At 38.0% G+C, this 24,579-nt stretch overlaps 1 protein-coding gene across 2 annotated transcripts in view; it reads left to right on the top strand.

Moving 5' to 3' along the window:
- LOC122555901 (transient receptor potential cation channel subfamily V member 6-like) overlaps positions 1–22,173 on the top strand; it is a 53,712-nt gene extending 31,539 nt beyond the window's left edge. Inside the window, exons 8-16 of one of the 2 annotated variants that reach the window (XM_043702166.1) lie at positions 1,425–1,571; positions 2,895–3,101; positions 5,738–5,824; positions 10,023–10,099; positions 14,451–14,616; positions 16,035–16,101; positions 16,606–16,874; positions 20,370–20,479; positions 20,574–22,173. In XM_043702166.1, the coding sequence (XP_043558101.1) occupies positions 1,425–1,571; positions 2,895–3,101; positions 5,738–5,824; positions 10,023–10,099; positions 14,451–14,616; positions 16,035–16,101; positions 16,606–16,874; positions 20,370–20,479; positions 20,574–20,730 (1,287 nt within the window). In that variant the 3' untranslated portion in view covers positions 20,731–22,173. Of the gene's footprint in view, positions 1–1,424; positions 1,590–2,894; positions 3,102–5,737; positions 5,825–10,022; positions 10,100–14,450; positions 14,617–16,034; positions 16,102–16,605; positions 16,875–20,369; positions 20,480–20,573 lie in introns of both variants that reach the window. The other variant, XM_043702165.1, reaches the window with a different exon arrangement.
- The last annotated feature ends 2,406 nt before the right edge of the window (positions 22,174–24,579 follow it).

The following is a 24,579-nucleotide window of genomic DNA, read 5'->3' as shown; positions in this document are numbered from 1 at the left end:
GATGATTCATGATGTCCTACGTGCAAACCAGCCTAACATGTATTAGTTATCAAAAACAGAGTTGCTGGAAAAGCTCAGCATATCTGGCAGCATCTGTGAAGAGAAATCAGAGTTAACTTTTCAGATCCAGTGACCCTTCCTCAGAAATGTATTCGCTAAAACCACCCATCCTGCACTGCTGACTTCCATAATATCCATAAGTCCTATCATTGTTTGAACTAAAAGATGGGTGCAGCTCTTGTTGCTTGTATGTAGTATTAAAATAAAAGAAACAATTACCTTTAACCTCTGTAATAAATTTGATGAGAGCTCTCAAAATGTTTCTTTCACTGTAGAAAAATAAAGAGTAGGTACAAAAAAAGTTTTTTTTAAAAATAATTAAATCTACAGGTAAGTCAACTAGGGAGAAAAGACATAATTTCAACTTCCAGAGTGTATTTTGTGACTTCAAAGTGTCCCAAAGTAGTACAGTTTTGAAATGCTTTTACTGCTTCATTGTAAGAAATGGGTCAGCACATTGTGCATTGCATTGAAATGACATAAAGGATCAGTTAATCTGTTTTATGCAACATTGATTCAGAGATAAATCTTGGCCAGAACATTGTTCATCTTCAATGGCATCAAATTTAAAGATAAGGTTTAATGAATATACAAATCAACCTCTGAGGTATGACGTTAACGGAACTGCGACCTTAATATTATCAGTGAGAGAGACTCTGCTGGAATGATGGAACTGGATGAACGGAGGGCAGAGTTATCGGCTATATCTTCACAATGTATAAAATGTTGATAGATGCTGTTTGAGGTCAGGCCTGAAAATACCTGAACAAACTCACTAAAACACCAATGTACAACCATATCAGAGCAGAGAAAGGGTCTCACTTTAAGCATCTATCGTCTAGTCTGCACTTGTGGTGTAGAGGCATGGGGTGTTAGCTGAAGTTATGTGCTCAAAACTCTGAACTGGGGTTTGAACAAATAAAACTTTGGCTCAATGGTAGTACTTTCACCTTTGAGACAGACAGATGGTCACTTTTACTGAAGACTGGACTTCTTTTGTGTTTCATATTTTTTCCAAAATCTGACTCATTGTTAAGTAAACAATTTTAATAACACTTGGTTTCTATATTCATGGAGACAATCAGATAGTGCTGTAGTAAGAAATAACGATCTCAGATTGATTTTAAATGTCTCTGTTTTCCCTCTGGGGAAATGAAATTTCTCCTCGCTTTTAAACGAACAATGGGCTGAAATGCTGAATTGATTCAAACTCAGCTTTGTAATCACAAAGTGAACAACATTAGGATATTCATAGCAATTTTCAGTGGATCAAGTGCTTTACAATTAAATTTGAAAAATATAAAATTGTTCTTTAAGTATGTACTTACATTTGATTAATACATTCATTATTTTTCTTTCTGTAGATGTTCAACTATTTGGTGCAGAAACAAAAGAAAATATATTGGACAATGGGGACAATTTCTTACTGTGTCTATGATCTCACCAACATTGATACATGGGGTGACCAAAAATCAGTTCTGGATATCATAACAACAAGCAGGAACAGTGAGGTAACCATGAGGAATGAGGTACTTTGTTGTAATTGTCCATTATACAATGCCTCTCCATGAGATGGCTCGACATATGTCATGAGTTTGAATTCTCTATTGTGAAAAGATACATTTACATTTTCAATGAGAAAAGAACTTAGTAACCATTGTGGCTTTGAACTCTTACATATAGCTTTGAACTCTTACATATAGCAGCTCAGGATCACAACTTCAAAGCCACAAACCACAAAGTTCAAACTTTGACTAATTTCTTAATTCTTTTAATTTCCATTCATGAAGCTAATTGAACTAGTTTCATTACATACAATAAAGTCTAACATTTTATGCCTCTCCTTAGTGTTAATTTTGAACGACTCACCGCTCCTTAGAGCCACATTTTTAAAGGTAAACAAGAGCGAGGCTATTAAAATTATCCAATAATCAATATCAAAAGAATATATTTTCTTCATAATGATTACCAATAAAACTTTTAACAAAACTAAAATCATTTTAAACACTTAAGAGAGATATATCGTACAGCATACTATGGCAGGGGATTTCAATATTTCTGAAGGATCTTTATTTTATTCTTCATTCATGGGATGTGGGTGCTGTTGGCTGAGCCAGTATTTTTGTCCATCCCTATTAACCCTTGAGAAGGTTCTGGTGAGCTTCTTTCTTGAAGTGCAGCAGTCCATTTGGTTAGGGTAGATCCACAATGCCATTAGGGTGAGAGTTCCGGGATTTTGACCCAGCGACACTAGAAAAACAATGATATATTTCTAAGTCAGGTTACTGCGTGATTTGAATGGAAACCTGCAAGCGGTGTTGTTCTCATACCAGCTGTCCTTATCTTTCTAGAAAGTAGTAGTTATGGGTTTGGAAAGTGCTGCATAAGGAACCTTGGGGGTATCTGTTAAGGCTATTTACATATTTAAAGTGGCACCTTCCCATCTGTACTCATGTTTGGAAGTCTTACATTGTGGGGTTCAAGAAATGGTATCAAATATCTGCAGTACCCATAAAGGTAAAGGCCTCCATGCCAAAAATGTACTTACTGTTATCACCTCAGATCTATAAATAAGATTTTGTAGATCAACAAGTTGCTCATCCCAGCTTGAATGTTCCGATTTGGTTTTAAAGTATTTCTTCCATTTCAGTTTTTAATGCTTTTCAAAACCTGTTGTGCACACATTTTCCTAAGGTTCGGTATTGCTGAACTGTTAATGGCAGATATTACGATCTATGGTCTTATCTCATTAGAAAGGGGGAGGTCAGGTGAAAATGAAGGAAGAAAACACTGAGCAAAAATTGAACAGACATTGATTGATCTTGTTTTTGTAGGTTCGCAAACTTGTTGATGCTAAACCAGTGAAGGAGTTATTACATCAAAAGTGGAATTCTTTTGGGTACAAGTATTTCCTGATATGGATGTTCTCCTATATTATGTACATTATTATATTCACTGTTTCTAGTCTTTATCGGCCCTTGAAACCAATTCCACCTGGATTATCTGACAACCTCACCATTAGGACACAGAAGACTCTGGCAGTAAGTGTGCACATTTTCTGATGGTGACTTTCTCAATTAGTTATGTTAGTAGTCTTTAAAACGAGTTCTTCTGGGGTGTCTAATACCTTACCTTTCAGAAGCATAACATTTTACTGCTGAAGTAATAAAATACTACTGATGCCACCAAAAATGTTGCACAATAGTTCACATTTGGGCAGAGCATCTAAAGAGTGAAAAGATGTGGGTGAAAAGGTGGTAAATGAGGTGGTAAATCAAACCTTAATAAATAATTCATCCCAATTTTCCCTATAAGTTTCAGGGTCAAGCAGAAGGACAAAGGGCCCTTATAAGCCACACACTGAGTCCTTTTAAGTTAATGATAATACAATTTTTATCTTATGCTCTGAAGTATAACATTATTTATTTAACACTGTAACACCGCATAGTAGAATGCTATTTATTGAAAAAGAAATTGGAGCAAGAGTAGGCCATTCAGTCCTTTGAGCCGACATGTTAGCTCTCTCCACCACTGTATAGGTAATCTGATATATGCCATGTTCTGAATTTATTGTTCAGAGACTACTACCAATTTGTAATTCTTTATTTAATCTAGTTAAATCCACCCACACTATGCTATTTATGCCATGTGGGAATAACTCCAAATCATCCCTGTCAGGTTGCTAAAGGATCCTAAAGCCTTTACACTAAAATGTTCAGCTGCAAAATAAATTTAAAGAAGCAAACACACAAATCATTCTGAACTCACAGTAAAAGAGGGAGCATTAATTCAGTGCCAAATGTACAATGTATTTGACCACTGATGAAAAATTCCATAACTAATCTTCAAATGACTTTATAGAATCTGATAAAGTTCTAAAGTTCTAAAGACAATCTCTAACAGGCAAATAGTAAATCTGACCAGATTGTCTTCTCATGTCTTAGATAATATAGCTGTAGCATTCCCTTTTGTAAGACTGATGAATAATTCAATGCAGACATTTTTGATTAATATATTTTACTTAATGGTTGGATTTTCCTTCACTGATAGAAACAGAGAAAATAGAAACAGGATTATCATCCAAATCATTACTTTGTGCGCGCATTTGCCCCAAACCCTTTTGTTACTGTGTCAAATCAGCTGATGAGTATGAAGAGATATTTTGATAGAGAAGAAAGAGTTACCAGCTCTCTGTCCTAACTGTCTTCCGTCTATCCAAGTATATCAACTCAATAGTGGCAAGTACATCATCCCACCACATGCAATGCAAGAAGGCAGGGCTTGTGAACTTAGGTGCTTTCCTTCAACCATTGACCCACCAAGGCTAGGCAACATTAGGGGTGGGGCAGCTGCAAGCAGGAAGAGAGAAGGCTCCTCTGCTCCTCAAGCCAGCTCAACATTCAATGAGATTGTGGCTGATCGGATTACCTCATAACCCTGCCCACCCCAACAATCTTCCACTCCCATACATATCAATAATCTATCTACATCTGCATTAAAATATTCAAAGCCTCTGCTTCGATTACCTTTTGGAGAAGAGTTCTAAAGACTCAGTCCTCTGAGACAAAAAATTCTCCTCATCCCTCTGATAACTGGATAACCCCTCATTTTTACACAAGGACTCCTAGTTCTAGGATACTCCACAAGAAATAACAACCTTCCCACATCCACCTTATAAAGAAACTTAGATGTTTCAATCAAGTTGCCTCTTACTCTTCTAAACTCCAGTGGATGCCAGTCTAGACTTTCCAACCTTTCTTCACAAGGCAAACTGCATATTTCAGCTGTTTCACCTTTAGTCTAGGAAATCTGAACTGCTTTCAACACATTTATGTAATTCCTCAAAATAGGAGACCAATACTGCACACAAATCTCCAGATGTGGTCTCACATAATGCTGGGTTGGAAAAACACATTGAGAGGTTTGAGGATGGATAGGCAACAGTTAGTACACAGAACACAGAACAGTATAGCATAGGAACAAAAGCATTTGTTCACCATGTCTGTGCCAATCATAATGTCATTTTAAACTAACCCCATGTGGCCTTGCACAACTGAAGCATGACCGAAGCATCAGGTTACAGCCACGTACACTGCAAACTTCACCAATAATGGATGAAAACTTTGGCCCAGTCTGAAATAAGTGAAAAACTGAACTGCAGTGTGCTTCCTTCTCCTTTAAATGGTCTTATCATCTTCAGGTGCTGCATAAGGGGCCTCACCACAATCCTAGTTGCATTTTCTTCCACAGTCAATAGAAAGATCCCTCATTGTGGTGAAGATGTCAGTTGGATCCCTTGACTCCACTCTCATACCCCTGTATAGCCACGAACCTTAGTCCTGAAAAATGGGTCATGGGATCTGACCCTTCCCTGCATTAGCATTGGTTAAAAAGAATCCAGAATAAAATACCTCAAATGTTTCTTGATTATATTTGATGTTGTGTAACCATTTTTAAGAGCCTGTCAGATCAAGTATAATTCAAGTATAAAAATATCATTGGCAAGCTGTCTGCATTGCAATCAATGGATTCAAGTTAATCATGCATTGCAATCCCTTTAGCTATTTTTGGCCCTTATATACGATCCTAGATTACTTATTTTAGGAATAAGAATGGTATAGGCTATACACCTATACTTTTACATTTATTGACAGTCATGTTTCAAAACTCACTTTAGGAATCCTATCAAACAAAGGAAGACTATTTGAGACTTGTGGGTGAATTAATAACCATCATAGGAGCTTTGGTAATACTCATAAGTGAGGTAAGTCACAATCCTTTTTTCTGTACACCTTATAAGCTAAATGGTTCACTTACAGTTCACTTGAACAGCTGCAGTTGCTGAAAGAAATTATTTGACTATTCATCCTTGCCAGCTATCTGGCAAGAATAAATTTTAAGAAGACGAATCAGCAGAATTCGATATGATATCCAATTTCAGTCTTCAATACCAAGGTTGCTATTCAGCCAGAAAATGGTGTAATTTACAGAAGAGCTAATGGTGCTGTTGTTGTCATGACTTATGGTCGGATGTAGTATTCTCCTTCAAAAAGTGGCTTCTTCCAAGGTTTGTAGGAACAACAGTTCAGTTGTCCACAGATAAGATTTATTAAGCATTGGTGAAGAAGCAACTTGGAATTACAATGCACTATGCAATAAAGGCCAGAGGTTGATTTACAGTTGTGAATCCTTTCATAAGTTCTAGAACTCAAAACTATGATAAAGCTGGTTAACAATCATTAATCTGAATACTGGCAGAGTTTTGGATTCTGGGAATCCAGTACCAAGCATAATAACGACTAGAAATAATTCAGTTAGCTGCAGAGTTATGGGAGATGTAATGCATCTAACCACTAATATTCCCTAAAGAGTTCTCATTTTATTCCATATCAAAACAGAACTTTATTGGTTTCTTGTGATGACCACAGCTTCTAATTAAAATGATCTTTGACTTTCACATTACAAGCAGTGTTGTCCAAATCCACTACAGATTTCACATTGTCATTACCTGGGAAAGTTGCTGATATCCACAACAACTATGTGACCTGATATTTTCATGCTAAACAGGGGTCATGCACAGAATTAGCCAATTTGCTCAACTCAAGAACATTTTGGTCAGTATTATGTAGATTGGTATTCGAAAAAGCTACTCAGCCACTTTCCCAAGAATAACTGCTGATGGTATGAGAGAAAAATATTCCTTTGCAGAATGGCAAGATTCTCAAGGCCTAAGGAACCATCACTAACACAGTTGATTGCAAGATCTGGGTAATCGTGCACATTGATAACAAATGATTCCACTCTGTAACTGTTCACCCCTTTTAATGACCAGCCACACCATCTCACTATGTTTGTAAACCTTTTCTTTCTGAGAAGCAGCCATGATGTATTTATTTTAAGGCTGTCTGACATCCTAGCATTCTTTTCACAAAACTAGGTCCTTTCAAAACAGTAATTTTTTGAGGTAAGTTTAAAAATGAAACTTACCTTCCACAATGGTGGCTAATGGCACTTGTGTCCAAACATCAACTGAGCACTTTTATAATGGATCCCATGTATCTACAGTCATTATAGCAAAGACAGAATGATCATAGAATACTGTGAATGACTGTGAAGGCTAATTAATATTCCTGCGGTGAAAGTACATTTAGGGAATAGTAACCATTGCGTGATAGAACTTTTTATTGAATTTGAAAAAGATGTAGTTCACCCTGAAACTGGTTTTAAATTGACACAAGGGACATTTTGAAGATATGTAGAGAAAATTGGCACGCTGGGTTGGAAAAACACATTGAGAGGTTTGATGATGGATAGGCAACAGTTAGTATACAGAACACAGAACAGTATAGCATAGGAACAGAAGCATTTGTTCACCATATCTGTGCCAATCATGATGTCATTTTAAACTAACCCCATCTGCCTGCATATGGTCCATATCCTCTATTCCCTGTCTGACTATGTTTCTGTCTAAATGCCCCTTAAATGTTGTTATTATATCTGCTTCTTCCACCTCCACGCAGAGAATTCCAGACACTTATCACCTTCTGCTTTAAAAAAAACTTGCCTCGCACAACTAAGTTAAACTTTCCTCCTTTATGAGGTTGCCCCTCAGAATCCGCTCTAGTGAAAACATGTTTATCCAACCTCTCCTTATAACTTATACACTCCAATCCAGACAACATCCTGGTAAATTTCATTTGCACCCTCCACCTCCTTCCTATAGTATGGTGACCAGAAATGCACACAATATTTCAAATGTGGTCCAAGTCAAGTTTTATGTAGCTGCAATATGACTTGCCAACTTTTATACTCAGTGCCCCGATAAATGGAGGCAGGCATGCTGCATGTCTTCTTTACCACCTTATTGACCTGTGTTGCCACTTCCAGGGAGTTATGGACTTGTATCCAAGACCTCTCTGTATATTAGAAACATAAAGAGATAAAAAGGAAGCATATGTAAAGTTTAGGAAACTGAAATTGAGAAATATAAAGCTTTCAAGAAAGAATTTTAACAAGGAATTAAGAGGGCTAAAGGAGACCATGAAAAGCCCTGGGCAAGTAGGATTAAAGAAAATCACAAGGCATTTTGTACAGATATTAGGAACAAGAGGACAACTACAGAAAGAGTAGGTCCACTAAAGGATAAAGAAGGGGATTGTGTGGAGCCAGAGGAACTGGATGAGGTCCACAATGAATACTTCAAATCAGTATTCACTAAGGAGAAGGATATGGATGATGGCAAGATGAGGGAAGGTAATGTTGATATCCTAGGGTATGTCAGTGTTTAGAAGGAGGTAGTGCTGGGTGTCTTGAAAAATGTTAAAGTCAATAAGTCCCCAAAGTCTGATGGGATCAATCCCAGTACACTGAGGGAGGCAAGAAGAAGATTTCTGGGACCGTAACAGAAATCTTTGTATTCCCTCCAAAACCAGAAGACTGGAGAATAGCCAATGTTGTTCCTTGTTTAAGAAAGACAATAGGGATAACCTAGGAAATTATAGGCCAGTGAGCCTTACATCAGTGGTATGGAAATTATTGGAGAAGACTTTTAGGGACAGGATTTACTCACATTTGGAATCAAAATAGACTTATTTGGGATATTCAGTTTGGTATGTGTTGGGGCAAGTCTTGTCTCACAAATTTGATTGAATCTTTTTGAGGAAGTGAAAAGATGATGGATGTGGAAAGAGGAGTGAATGTTGTCTTTGTAGACTTTACAAGGTCCTTCTGGTAAGCTGATTCAGAAGATTAAGTCACATGGGATCCATGATGTGTTGGTTAGTTGGATCTAAAATTGGCTTGGTCATAGAAGACAGAGTAGTTGTGGAGGGGTATTTTTCTGACTGGAGGTCAGTGACCACATGTTTCCACATGGATTAGTGCTGGAACCTTCTATGGTTGCAGTGCATGTAAATGATTCAGATGAAAATGTGGGTGGTCTGATTAGCAGGTTTAGAGACAACACAAAAATTGGTAGTGTTGTGAATATGAGGAAGGCTGTCAAAGGATATAGTTGGATATAGATCAGTTGGAAAGTTGGGCAGTGAAATGGCCGATGGTGTTTAATCCAGACAAGTGAGGTGACACATTTTGGGAGGTCAAATGTTAGTATTTAAAGGTATATGCCTGGTTTGCAAAAATATATACATTCCTTCTGGACAAGAGTACCCAACAGAATAACTGAGAGAGCCATAGCTAACAAGAAAAGTTAAAGGCAGTATTGTTGAAAAGACTTTTGCTAAATTCTCAGACAGCAGGTTAATAGCATAAAGAAGAGGAACATCATCATTTATAGGAGAGTTAATCTTTGGAGTTCCGCATCCCAGAGGGCTGTAGAAACTCAGTCATTAAGTAAATTCAAGAGATATAGATAACTTTCTATTTCTTTATAAAATTAAAGTATCATGGGAATAGCACAGGAAATAATGGATTGAAGTCGCTGATTTGGAGTAGTAATCTCCAGGTGCTAAATGGAGATTACTTCTGCTTCCATGGTCCTATGTATCTGTGAGAAGTAAAACACAAGTGATGTTTCTACAGGTTGATAGAATCAGATTTGTAAAATCTAAACAAGTTAGATGATGTAAATGGTAAGGAAAAGTCACCATAAGGCTGTTCTCTCATTTTAGAGAGAGAGAGATAGCTAACTGGGGATGGTTTAACCTGAGGGTCCCATGCCTCAGACAAGGGGTAAGACTGAGAGTGGAAGCCCTTCACAGTAACTGCAGCCAGTGTGGGAATTGAACCTGTGCTGTTGCAACAGTACAACACAAACCAGTCATCTAAGATAATAGACCTGCCCAGAGCTGATCAAGAATACATGTCAATAAGAATTAGCAAGACAAATTAAAGTAATATGATTACAAGCTGAAATACCCATGAGGTAGATTCATTTTCCACAACAGCTATTCTTTTTCTATTCAATTGCCTATGATGGACTCAATATTCATTTTCCTTTCCAGATTCCTTACTTGTACAGGATTGGTCCAAGAAATTATTTAGGAAATACATCTATTGGAGGGCCATTTCCATTGCTGTTGTAAGTATAGTTTTGTTCTTTTACCTTTTTGTTTTCTTAGTGAATCTAGACAGCATATTGGAATTTAATTAGAGAATGTGATTGCTACTAAAGGTTAATAATCACAACAAAAATGATCAGATTAGATGATGACAATTTAGACAAAGTTCTCAATGATGCAAGGGGTACGAATATGCAAACAAGAAACAAGAGTAGGCCATTCGGCCCTTCGAGCCTGCTCTGCTATTCAACAGATTTTATCTGTTTACTATTGCTAACCAAGTCATAGATATATAATGTGACAATCTCCTTGATTCGTATGCTAGCATTTATCATTCAGTTAGCCATGACACAAAGCCTCTGCCTTACTGAGACCTCACACTAGTTGCATCTTTAGAATTATTTGGTGAAACTTCCTGTACTTGAAGAATGGTTGCACTAAGGCTTTAAAGTCATGTCAAGCATAATGCAGCCGTTAGGCACCCTGGCAACCATGCCCCAGCTTTTTCCCCTTACCGTTGTACATGATTTCTATCCAAATAATCAGTCAATACTCTTGTGAATGCCTCAATTGAACCTACATTCATCACGCTTCCAAACAATGTTATGGTTGTGTTATGTAGCCTCTAAATTTCCTTTGGGTCTGGCAAAGTTGTGCAGCAGCAGGGTATAGACTGTATAACCAGAGCTATGGATACGCCATTTGCACAGATGGGAGACTTCGCCACCTTTCAAATAGATGCAGACTTCCAGGAGCAGAGGGCAACAGATTTCACCATAGAGTCATAGAGATGTACAGCATGGAAATAGACCCTTCGGTCCAACCTGTCCACGCCGACCAGATATCCCAACCCAATCTAGTCCCACCTGCCAGCACCTAGCCCATATCCCTCCAAACCCTTCCTATTCATTTACCCATCCAAATATTTACCCTATCCATGCCCCTCATAATTTTGTAAACCTCTATCAGGTCACCCCTCAGCCTCTGAAGCACCAGAGAAAACAGCCCCAGCCTGTTCAGCCTCTCCCTATAGCTCAAATCCTCCAACCCTGGCAACATCCTTGTAGCTCTTTTTTGAACCCTTTCAAGTTTCACAACATCTTTCTGATAGGGAGGAGACCAGAATTGCACGCAATATTCCAACAGTGGCCTAACCAATGTCCTGTATAGCCGCAACATGACCTCCCAACTCCTGTACTCAATACTCTGACCAATAAAGACAAATTCCCTCTGATGCAAGCAATCAATTGCACACATCTGACCATTCAGATACTCCTTACAGCTGGAGAGATGAATAAATCAGAAAGCATTCCATTCTATCAACATTCAGCTCATGTGTGACAATATGACGATATTCTACTAAGTGTGCACTCGATTCACCAGCAGTTAGCATGTTGCAATTAGTCTGCAAGAGTTGTACCCACTTCAGTTATTCCATTCCATTGCCCAGGTACATGCTGGCTATGTAGTGATAATGTTTATCATTTAAGGGGTTGGCTCCTCACCTCTGATAGCCCCTACTGACCCAATAGCTTTATAATGTGAGCTACTTTCAGATGTGGGTCATCACTGAATAGGGAATTGGGATATTGAAGTGCAATACTCTGGATTGCCCTGTAATATTCAGAAGCCGGATTCTCCAGAACAGTTGGTTGTCGGGATCATCCTGTATATTATGTTACAGGGATGAGATGGGATGTACCTACATGAGGCAGGCAAGGAAGGGTTATGGAGGATGGAGGAAGACAAAGAGGAAAAAGAGGGAGCCAAAATAAAGGGTGAGAATCAGAAACAGATGCTGAAGGATTGGCTGATGGCATGCCCAAGTGCCACATCCAAACACATGCCATTGTCACCAGAGGGCTCCTAATAAAGTGGTGATTCAACTGACAGAGCACAAAAAGTTCACACTGCAACAAATGCATGGTCATGAACAAAGTCTAAGCCTTCAGTTAGAGTGCAAGCAAACCACTATTCTTCATGTTCTTGCCATTAGGAAGAGATGGACTCTTGTCTACTGCTTCAATTGGCAAAAACATGATTTAGCTTCTCAAGACGTACTATCAACTATTAGAGGTGATAGTGCATACATTTATCGTATTTCTGAAAAATCACAGTTGCAGGGAATGTCAACTGTTCACAATGACAGGACTCCATTGTAAATGCATACACTTCTTCAAAATGTTCCTCTCATTGCCCCAGTGGAAGAGCAAATTGTTTACTTCTCTTGCTGTACAAATCATGTGAGGAACACGATAACTGGTCTTAGTCTGCAGGGTCCTGTCAATGGTTATGTTCCCTCCATCTCTGCGGGGCTAACGATGGCCACTGCAACCTATACCAAAGATGCAGCTCTGAAAGAAGGGCCACTGAAGCCATGGAAGTTGAGGAATCTGAAAACTACTCAAATATCTTGTCATCCTTGTCAACCCCAAGCACTAGGTATGTTTTCATGCAGCCTAGAGGAATCAGTTACTAGGGAGCAGCTACCAACGCCTGTAGCTATTGTGCCACCATTGCAAGAGTCTTGGCTTGGGATGTTGCTCTTTGTGTACTTTTGTTATGAGCAGATTGGTCCAGGTTACTGAGTGTGACTTGTACAGAATCTGACACTGTTCATGCATGCATTCCTGGTGTTGCCATATGTGGCTTTCCAATCAGCTTAACCAATCACTCCAGGCAAGAACTCATACACTTGAGCTAGAACCCAGAAACACAATGTCAAATAAGGAGAAGACAGAGATGAGGAAGAATTTCTTCACTCAAATGGTGGTGAATCTTTTGAATTCTCTACCCAAAGGACTGTGAAAGTTTAGTCATTATGTATAATCGACAGAAACAAATCAGTCTCTGGATAATAATGGCACCAAGTGATATGGGGATAGCATGGGAAACTGGCATTGAGATCAACAATTACAAATGGCCCACTCCTACTCCTGTGACCAAGCATTCCGTTAGACCAAGAGGTGCATGGAAGCAAGGTAGCTTGGTATGTCAGGACAATTCGTACATTTTGTTTGCACCTTCACAGAGTGCGTGGGATTTAGAGATCTTATGACTGAATGCCACATGTAGAGAACAAACCCTACTCTACAGCAATGGTCACAATTGCTAAAGACACTTGTGTATAAGTACCTGCACTGGGTCAGTTATGGGGTGCGGTAGTCTCCTGAAAAACAGAATCAGACAGCAAGAAATTTGCAGTTTATGTCAAATTAATTCACACTGGATTGACTTTACCACAGTTGAAAATCAACTGGCCATCACATACAAATCACAGAAAAGTTCACTGTTCATATGAAAAGGGTCAGAGTTGACTTCACGGTGCTGGGTCCACTGGATTTCATTAGTCCCACCTTCAAATTGCTGCATCAGAGGTGGTAGGCTTTCACATACAGAGCTTTCCCAGTTTCAGTATCTCAGCCCACTTCTGGCTGCTTCAGAGTCTGTTGTCAGTACCTTCAGAGCTGGCAGCACCATCTCCATCATAAACTCACATTCTTAGCAGAAATAAAATTGGGTGAGTGGGTACTCTGAAACAGCGATGGGATTGTGAATTGGGTAAAATATTGCCTCCCATGCCCATCCTGATGACAACATTTCAGCCGTAGTTTTGGATCTTGGAGATAGAACATAGAACATAGAAGAATACAGCGCAGTACAGGCCCTTTGGCCCTCGATGTTGCGCCGATCCAAGCCCACCTAACCTATACTAACCCACTATCCTCCATATACCTATCCAATGCCCGCCTAAATGCCCATAAAGAGGGAGAGTCCACCACTGCTACAGGCAGGGCATTCCATGAACTTACGACTCGCTGAGTGAAGAACCTACCCCGAATTTCAGTCCTATATCTACCCCCCCTTAATTTAAAGCTATGCCCCCTCGTAATAGCTGACTCCATACGTGGAAAAAGGTTCTCACGGTCAACCCTATCTAAACCCCTAATCATCTTGTACACCTCTATCAAGTCACCCCTAAACCTTCTTTTCTCCAATGAAAACAACCCCAAGTGCCTCAGCCTTTCCTAATACGGCAACTTTCAGAGATCTGTGTACATGGACACCAAGATCCCTCTGCTCATCCACACTACCAAGATCTTCAGCTTCTAAACATGACTATGTTTAAATAAAAAAGACCAGCTTCTCTTATGGAATTCTGTGAGGATAGTACTTTATCTTTCCAATGTGAGTCACCACAGCAAAGAATAGCCCTTATTTTTGCCAGATGCAGACAGTCAGACTTAAATACTACATTTATTGACAGTAAATGGTGCAAAACCATTGTATGTATAATTATATAAAACTATTAAACTACTCTCTTGCAGTCAGGTTCAAATTTTATAAATCATGAGTTTCCCATTTTTCCAGGGTTTGTTACTCCCTCTTGATTGCTGTGGCAGTTATCATGAGAATCCTCGGTAATGTTGAAGAAGCAGTTCCAATTTCTTTGGCTCTGATCATTGGTTGGTGCAACACCATCTATTTTGCAAGAGGTTTTAAAATGCTTGGACAGTTTTCCATTATGATCCAAAAGGTGGGAAAGCCATTTAAAATTATTTATCCAGGATGGAAACATTTTAGCACATGTTGAACACATTTATATTGTCCCTGGTTACCAACAAGTTGTATTGTCATAAAAGCAAATTACTGCAGATGCTGGAATCTGAAACCAAAAGAGAAAATGCTGGAAAATCTCAGCAGGTCGGGCAGCATCTGTAAAGAGAGCAAAGAGCTGACGTTTTGAGTCTAACTGACCCTTTGTCAAAGCTTGTCAAAGCTTGTATTTTCACTGTTTCCACTGATGGGTCTCCCTGAATATCTCATTCCCATCTCATTTTCAATTAGATCTCTCCCCACCAAAGATATTGTGATCAAACTCGAATATCTTGCTATGATCCTAGTGAGTTCTGACATTATTTTTTGCTTTCTCAATTAACACTGACAGTTTGAGGAGCTTGAACAGTAAATGTAATTTCCAAAAATTTTAAATAACAACAACTTGCAATTATATACCATCTTCAGTACAGAAAACAATGCCTCAGAGTAGATCAATAAATACAGCTATAATGAGTGAGTGATAGTTATCGTAAGTTAGGATGTAGTTTTAGATGAACTGAGGTCTCTGGAGCATGGAAGATGGGAGATCAGACAGGGGTGTATTGGAACAGTTGAACTGGAAGTGACAAAGGTGTGGATGAAAATTTCAGCAGCATGGCAAAGCCATGGCAAAGCCACAAATTGGCAAATGTTTCAGAGGAGCAAATGAGTAGACTTTGAGATGATCAGGAATTAGGCTGAAAGTTGAACTCAGGATTAAATAGAATATTGAGTGTGTGAACAATGTCTTCAACCTGAGGCCATGGCCAGAAGGGGAATGGAAGTAATAGCATGTGAACTGAGTTTGTGGTGGTGGCTTTAATGTTTAAACAGAGGCCATCTGTTCCAGACAGAAGTGGACATCAGAAAATCAGAGGAACAAAGAAGGAGTGAAGTAATTAATATAAAGAATGGAGGCGCAGAGCTAGGTGCCATATATGTGGACTCTGACACAAAGATTTTTGGATAATGTCATCAGAGCAACTATAGCTAAGGAATAGGATATGAGCCAAGCATTCATGTTATCAGATTTTCAGCAGAGTTTCAATTGTGGGAAACACTCTCAATATCTTTGTGGAGCTGACTAATCAGTTGGTGAAAATATTTACGGCTTTTATGTGGAGTGTGTAGAGTGAGAAACAGCAAGGAGAGAAAGGAATAAAGTATAACAAAACCCTGGACAACATTTCATTTCCCTTGAAAAATTGAAGTAAAAAGTCAACTAAGTTCCAATGTACATCTTTTTCAAAATTCTGTTTCGGGTTTTCATTACTTAGTCACGATTTAAAAATAAACAGCGCTTAAACTGACGTGACTTCCTAAATATGACATTTGTGGATTTTTATTTCCTTACAGATAATTTTTGGTGATTTTATGCAATGGTGCTGCCTGGTACTCATTTGCATCACTGGATTTACATCTGGTATGTGCTTCATTTTAATAAAATAACGTTAGGGTGTAAAAATAAGTAAAACAGGAAGCTTTAAACCGAACATCTGTGTGATGTAAGTAAAAGAGGTCTCTTACCCCCATATCAATCTTCTGTACTATGATTTCATTCAAAAGGGGCCGAGGGAATAAAGAATGACTATGATATATCAGTGTGGAATGATTGAATTCCTGGGTATGAAATTAGTTAACAGAATTGGAAAAGGTTGTTATGCAATCATATTCTCTATAATGAAAAACATTATGAATCCTTTGTAGTTCCATTGGATGCTATAATATGAAGTTGGTTATCTTCCATTGTCAATGAATACATTTACAACATAATAGGCCTCAGCTTGATCACAACTTTATGTATAATTTTTCCCTTTTCTATCATCCAACAGAACATTTTAAAATGTATTATGCTGCAGTATTCATTGTTGACATTTCAATTGAAAACAAATCTCACATAATGATGTTTTTTGTCTTTATCCTCCAGCTTTCTATGTCATGTTTCAGACTCTCGATTTGAGAAATTATCCATATTTCCGGGATTTTCCAATGACAATGTACACCACGGTTGAGCTAATGATGGGCTTAATTGACCTTCCCGTTCCATATGATAAGCCAACTCCCAGTATCCTATATGTTGCATATGTTCTATACATGATTTTTGTGTATCTTCTGCTATTAAATTTGTTGATCGCAATGATGGATGACACATATTGGAGAATTGCATATGAAAGAGAGGAACTTTGGAAAGTGCAGGTAAGTTATGTTTCATGAATCCAGTTCATGAATTTTATGATAAGCAGCTGTGTGGGAAGTAATCAAATTCATTGGCCTATTTCTAATAATACAGAGATGGGTGTAAAGAGTAGTATTGGAATCAGTTGTCTACAGGGACTAATTGATGAATTCTCCAAGTTAAATATCAGTACCATGATGTTTAATTTACCTGAGAAAGCATACATTGTCATGAAACAATTTTGATAAAATTTCAATCAGTATGATGAACGTCCTGTCAGAACTTAAAATAAGTTTTTTTTCAGTCTTCTCCCATGAGAGAATTTCTCATCTGCAATTAACGCCTATTGAAATTGCTAAGTTCAATGCCTGATTTACCATTATCCAGCTACAGAGATGAGATAGGTTGCCATATTGCAGAGAAAATAAGTATATCTGGAATAGTCCAGTTTGGTATAATTATAATTTTAATTTTAAAAATATTATTTATATATTTTGAAAAAACACATTTGTTCTCCATGCATAAATATTTGTAATTAACCTGTTCAGAAATGTTATGGCCCATCTCTGGAGCAAGAGGGACTTGATCTCTGACCTCTTCGGTAGGGACACTACCACTGGACTGTAAACGCCCCGAGTACCAATTTAATTCTTATCCAGCTAAATAAATAATATTGTGCAGCGCTCATTTATAAAATGGCCATAATTACTTGGTAAATAGTGCTGAGCTGACAGACAAAATTGTGGCATAATTCTTAATCAATTCTCTTCCAATGCACTCTAAGTTGCAGTGCTAATTTGCAGCAATCAGGAACTGGTGTGTTTAATTATTAATGTATACCAATATAGATGATCACAGGCAGAATGGAAGCAGGAGGTTCTACAACTGGATTTAGCATATGGTTCCAAGGCCTGGTAAATTATCTAATTTGCCATCATTCAACCATTGTTACAATATGTCTGCCTGCATATGAAGTATGGACCCCACTCATACTTGTTAGGATGAAAAATCAGCTGAGTTACTTAATCGTGTTTGTGAAGGGAAATTGGCTAAAATCCTGTTTTCACCATTTTAGGCAATAATGTTCACTGGATACATGTTATTATTGTTTACAAGCAGTACTGCCATTCTAAGAATGCAGAAAACTTTAACCAAATTGCATCAATTTATGATATATGGGTGTGTTCCTGTTTTCTTTAGCCTCTCTGTAGATATATATTGGTATAGGTTTTATAGCCAGCAGGAAATGAAAGGCACAAACTCTTCATCGCATTTGCACTTATCCTCAGACTTTGGCAGCACTGGGACTTGCAGTTGTGCAAAAGGCAGAACCGTTACGATGCCTTCCACTGAGAAGTCGGAACCCAAACAAGCAATTATTTCCTTCCTTAATAAATCAGATTGAAGAATCCTTATTAAGGCATGCTGGAATGAAATTTAACCTTGAAACCTATGGTTAGGATCAGATGAGGCGTTGAAATTCTAAAAGTCTCAAATCTTACCATAATCTGCCTTGAATCAGCCAGGTTCCAGTTTGAACTGGGGCAGGATAATGAGTGGGTGACCAATTCCCTGGAGGCAGGTTAGCTTTTAAAAGATGTAACAGAGACTTGCAGTCTCTGATTAAGCTATTTTATAGCTTCAACCCTAGCTGCTCAGGTTTCTCTGCCTTTAAAGGAAACAAAACAGTAGCTGAAGGGAATTGGACGCAAATTCAGAAAGAAGGTGAGCTCCCTTACTTCTTTTTGAATGGCTAATACGAGACAGAAAATTTTCCCTCAGCGCTATACAAAATTACCCTCCTCCCATACAGATATTCACTCTTCCTCCTGGTAGGAGTTGCCAACTATTTACCTGATTCCACAGCCTGAATTCTCCTTCCTTGACTGGAGCCAATTTGTCATTCAGGCTGACTTCTTGATGAGGATCCTACAATAAAACAAAAACATGCTATGGAATCAGAAGCCCAAAATTGCAGGTTGGCCAAACCCCTGCACGCCCTCCCAGCTTCCCAAATCCCAGTCAAAATCAAAGTTAAAAAGTCTAAATCAGAAAGTGGAAGTTAGAATATTGAATACAACATAATCTCTTCTCCAGGAAGTGAATTAGAGGTGAAGAAAGAAATAAAGCAAACAAAAAGAGTAAATAATTATTTAAACACTCAACTTTTTTAAAATCATTTTTACCTTGAACAATAATCTAAATCAGAAATAATGAGTTTTGATACTTCTGAAAATTTAATTTTCAGTATCAAAGAAGTTGTTTGGCAGATATTAAGATTTAGTGAACACAGAACAGTACAGCACAATATGGCCCCTTTGGCCCTTGATATTGTGGCAGCCTTTTATCCTACTCTAAGATCAGACTAACCTACATACCCTTCATTGTATTATCTTCCATGTGCCTATCCAAGAGTCGCTTAAATATCCTTAAAGTATTGGACTCTATTACCACTGCTGGCAGTGTGTTCCACGCACCCACTACTCTGCTTAGAGAACCTACCTCTGACATCTCCCCTAAACCTTCCTGCAATTACCTTAAAATTATGCCCTCTCATGATAGACACTTCTACCAGGGAAAAAGATCTCTGGCTATCCACTCTATCTATGCCTCTCAGCATCTTGTAAACCTCAATCAAGTCAGCTCTCATCCTTCATCACTCCAGTGAGAAAAGCCCTAGTTCCCTCAACCTTCCTGCGTAACACATGTTCTCCAGTCCAGGCAGCAACCTGGTAAATCACATCTGCATCCTCTCTAAAGCTTCCACATGTTTCCTATAATGAGACGGCCATAACTGAACACAACATTTCAAGTGTGGTCTAACTAGGGCTCTATATAGGTGCAGCATAATCTCATGGTTCTTAAACTCAATCCCCCTGCTAATAGAAGCCAACACACCATATACCTTCTTGACAACCTTAACAACTTGGGTCGAAACTTTGAGGGATTTATGGACGTGGACCCCAAGATCCCTCTGTTCCTCCACACTGCCAAGAATGCTACTTTTAACCCTGCATTCTGCATTCAAATTCGACCTTCCAAAGTGAAGCTGTTAAAAAGTTACTTACAACGGAATGCAACAGCTCTAATGTTATCTGGTACATTTGCTGGCTTCGACTGAGTAAATACTACAGCTTTAAATATATTTTTAAACTCATTATCTTTCAACAAAATGCTGTGTAATGAAACTCTTATCTGAGTAGGATAATTCAGCTATAAACCTCCTGAATCCACTATTTAGTTGACATGTTTGGATGGCAGCAGTTGCTGTGCAAATTCCATTTTGACAACAGTGAATTTTGACAGATTTAGTTATTTCTGTTATGAAGGTAGCATCCTACTACCTTTAAAATGATTGACTACTGAGGAAAGATGTGTGTGTGGATGTGGATATGAGGAGGACCAAAATTTGTGACCACGTTCTCTAGTTTAAGATTTGCTTTTTATTAGAACTTAAAATGATAATAGTAGCAGCCCATGAAATAGAAATTAAATTGCCAAGTCATCTTTTTCAGATTGCAGCCACCATACTGCTTCTAGAGCGACGAGTGCCAGTATTTCTGAAAATCCGCTCAGGAGTTCCAGGAAGGTCTCTGGGCTTTGATGATGACAAGTGGTATATTGGGTAATCCGAAAATGACATTTCAAGATTTTAATTATTCATGTTTCACTTCAAATACAAATTTCACTTATTTATATTAACTTCTATTTTATTACAGGGTTGAAGAAATTCTTACTGAGACAGTAGGAACAAAAGTGCAAGTTCCAGCATTGAACGCACAGAAGTACTCACACCATCTAGGTTGGGATGCAATTCGAAAAAATCTTGCAAAAATCATAAGCATGAGAGAGTCTTCCGAGTCTACCTCTTTTTAAGGAACACTTTCTTCATAATGATCCACATTCATAAGTCCGAAATATATTTTTCTCTGTTTTGTAATTTCTATTGTGCAATACTATTCAAATGATAATATACAAAAACCACACTTTATTGTGTGTGGTTAGACGAGTACTTGACATGCTAATTTTAAATTCTTCTTTCAGTCACTTAACAGAGTTCATTTGCTTTAAATACCTTTGTTAAAATAAGCGAAAGGGGACTTTGATTCAAACATTGGATTAGTGGTGCTGGAAGCTAAACCATTCATAAAATCATCCGATAAAAAAGTAGATTTCAGATTATAGCCTGCTCATTGCTTTTTCTTATATCAGGTTTAATACATTGTAATGAATTATTTGGGAATGTTCTACATTCCACTGAGTAGTTGAAGTTTTATTTCAAAACAATAACCATTTAAACAATCAGAAATTATTTTTGAACACAAATGACAACATTTCAGTAAAGATGTACCTAATCTCCCATCCTAACTTTAGTGGAAAGACTTCATTTGAATCTGGACAAATCTTCTAAAAGGAGGGAAAGGGATCTGTTAATACAAAAGTGTGGAGGATACAACACAGAAGGTACATTTGGAATCACACAGATGAGGGTAGTAGAGGGGTGCTATTCGGGCCAGAAGTCTACTTTTTGACGTTAGCCTACTGTTCAACAATAGATTCAAAGTATAGATGCAATTGCTGCTACAAACAGAAGTCCAGCTCACAGTGAGCTTGAAATAAGCTCACATCTAAGTAGGATTTCTTCCCCCCGGATTAAAGCTTGTGAGGAGTTATGAAGATCCATGTGTCATTGCACTAATTTGTAGCCTTGCTGTAGTCCATTTAAGTAATTATTTGTTTTTGCTTAGAGTTTCAGTAAAAATGAAAGTAAGGATATTTGATTTATATACAGAGAATTTCCTTATATTTGTCCTGCACATTGTTAGTGATAGTTGAACAACCGGAAGATCAAATTGCCTCTAAGTTCTCAAAAGTAAATGTAAAATCAAAATTAGCTACCTACTCTAATCAAGACAAACCCACTCAGGGCTATTTTTGACTTTGTGTGACAGTGTAAAGTGGGTGCAAGTATAAAATGCGATGGCAGTATAAAGTGAGGGTAGCAAAGTAGCAGCCATTAAAACAGGAGAGATGAGAAATGGCTGAGAATCTAACTGTTTTACACTTGGGAGGAGCCTGACAATATGGTATCTCCCAGTTTAGATTTAGCCTAGTTTCTTTTTAATATATATATCTGGACAATATTCCACATTGTCAAACGGATGCCCATGCCGTAGCTCCATGGTCTGCCTCATTCAAATAAACTGTGGTAATTACTGCATCTGCTTCTAAAATCAACACTTGTGTAATCTTTTACTGTTAAGAGTAAAACATTTGTTTTTGCTGTATTTTATAAAGATTAATGTTATAAAGTAAGAGATGTTTTACTTTAGGATATAGAGAAGCTGCAGAGCTGGGCAGAAAGGTGGCAGATGGAATTCAATGTAGCTAAGTGCGAGGTGATTGCAAAAAATGTGCAGTTAAATTTGGTATTCTTAGAATTTGGGAATCAGTATACTTATATCATGGAATAAAGTTTAACATTAAATAATCTTACAAATTGATCTGTTTTTAATTTAAATCCTTCAACTCTAAACTTCCTTTAAATGGATACTATTTGGAAGCATATTACTCTGTCAAATATATTTTCTAGAAATTTCAAATGCTGAATGTATTTATGATGGGTGACCTCAAAGTGAAAGGTAGAGTCATGGAGATGTATAGCATGGAAACAGACTCTTCAGTCCAACTTGTCCATGCCAACCAGATATCCCAACCCAGTCTAGTCCCACCTGCCAGCACCCGGCCATATCCCTCCAAAGCCTTCCTATTCGTATACTCATCCAGATGCCTTTTAAATGTTGCAATTATACTAGCCTCCACCACTTCCTCTGGTAACTCATTCCACACACGTACCACCCTCTGCGCGAAAAAGTTGCCTTTTAGGTCTCTTTTACATTTTTCGCCTCTCACCCTAAACCTATGTCCTCTATGACTCCCCGACCCCAGAGAAAAGACTTTGTCTATTTATCTTATCCATGCCCTCATGATTTTATAAACTTCTATGAGGTCACCCTTCAACCTCCGATGCTCAGGGAAAACAGCCTTAGCCTATTCAACCTCTCCCTATAGCTCAAATCCTCCAACCCTGGCAGCATCCTTGTAAGTTTTTCTGAACCTTTCAAGTTTCACAACATCTTTCCAATAGGAAGGAGATTGGAATTCCATGCAATCTTCCAGATGTTGGAATATTTTCCATTTTGAGAACTTTGCATTGCTGTAAAGGTTCACAGGCCAACCACATCACAGTTTGGTGAAAAGTCACATTTCTTTTATTTTTCCTTGTTTGGTAACCCAAGAAGAATATATCTTATCACACTTTATCAATCAAATATCAGTTTTGATTTTCTGGAGGAACTATCTGTGGTTTCTCTGTGAATGATATCAAATTAAATGGCAATTAATATCAAATCAGGTGGTGATAAATATCCACTAGAAGTAGGATTGAGATGAACCAAATTTCTTTTATGTGAATTTTCTACAGTTAACAGATGTGTTTTTATCCTATCATTTCAGCCAGTTTAGAAAACAGAGATAAAGAGACAGTCTATTAACTTCATTTAATCCATTGTGATGTTGTATTCTTCCTTTTTTGAAGAACATGAAATAAAGCTGGGTGAGCAATGAGGAGGATACGGGATGGTTCAGTGTGATTTGGTCAGGTTGTGTGTGGGAAAATGCATAGCAGCTAAAGAATAATGTAGATAAATATGGGACACTTGGGATAGTAGGACTGTCGCCTTTGAGATCGTAAGCTGTTCTGCCTTTCCCCTCCCAAGTCCTTCTAATATCACCAGACTGGGTGTCATTTAATGCAGTCTTCAACATTAATCCTTCCAGAACTATTATTTTATGCATCATCTCCTCCCAGGTTTTACTCCCACTATTAATATTTCTACATTCATGTCTGTAAATACACAAGCACATCTCCCCCTCAAGTATCTGAAAAATCACATATTCAGGTCATCTGGAGTTTTCACAATTTTTTCAGAATGTGCTCTGTTTGGCTCGAGGACCATGGGATTTGTTTTTGAATACTTGCAGTCTGTAAGTCATTGCAGTCAAGATGTTCCCAATTGTGTTTAATGATCCCAATCAGTCATTGATGGATGACCGATTTGCAATGAGAAAAGGTTACTGCATTTCTTTTGTACAAGTCTCATAACAACTGTATCAACAATATATGATTGCTGCTAGTCTACTGACTTCAAATGACCATATCTATCCTGTTAAAGTTCCATATCCAGATCTATTACCCTGGCTCAAGTATATCAACCATTGTACATAGAAATGTCTATTATAGTGGATAGCTTGCTGTTCACTGTATTGCTTATTGGAGGGTTTTCTTGTGTTTTTATGGCCAAATCTGTGGTTACCCTTCTGAAGATAAATGGAGGTTTCTCATTATTTTTCAAGAGAAAAATAGATGATTTCCCACCTCCTATGGCCCAATGAATAATTCCCATCCCTTTCTCTAACATTACCAAATAAATCTTTCTGCCTGCGGCATTAAAGGTGAATCCCATTTGCTTAACACCTTCCCTTGGACAACTCATTGTCCATGGTACTTCTAATTACATGCATTGTTTTACAATTTTAATAAAAATGTGGAGGTGCTGGTGATGGACTGGGGAGGACAAAGTTAAAAATCACACAACACCAGGTTATAGTCCAACAGGTTTAGTTGAAAGCACACTAGCTTTCGGAGTGTCGCTCCTTCATCAG

Source organism: Chiloscyllium plagiosum, chromosome 13 (assembly GCF_004010195.1).
Source record: "Chiloscyllium plagiosum isolate BGI_BamShark_2017 chromosome 13, ASM401019v2, whole genome shotgun sequence".
Classification (NCBI taxonomy): Eukaryota; Metazoa; Chordata; class Chondrichthyes; order Orectolobiformes; family Hemiscylliidae; genus Chiloscyllium; species Chiloscyllium plagiosum.
The sequence above is the reverse complement of the archived record's forward strand: the minus strand, read 5'-3'. Positions and strand labels throughout refer to the sequence as shown.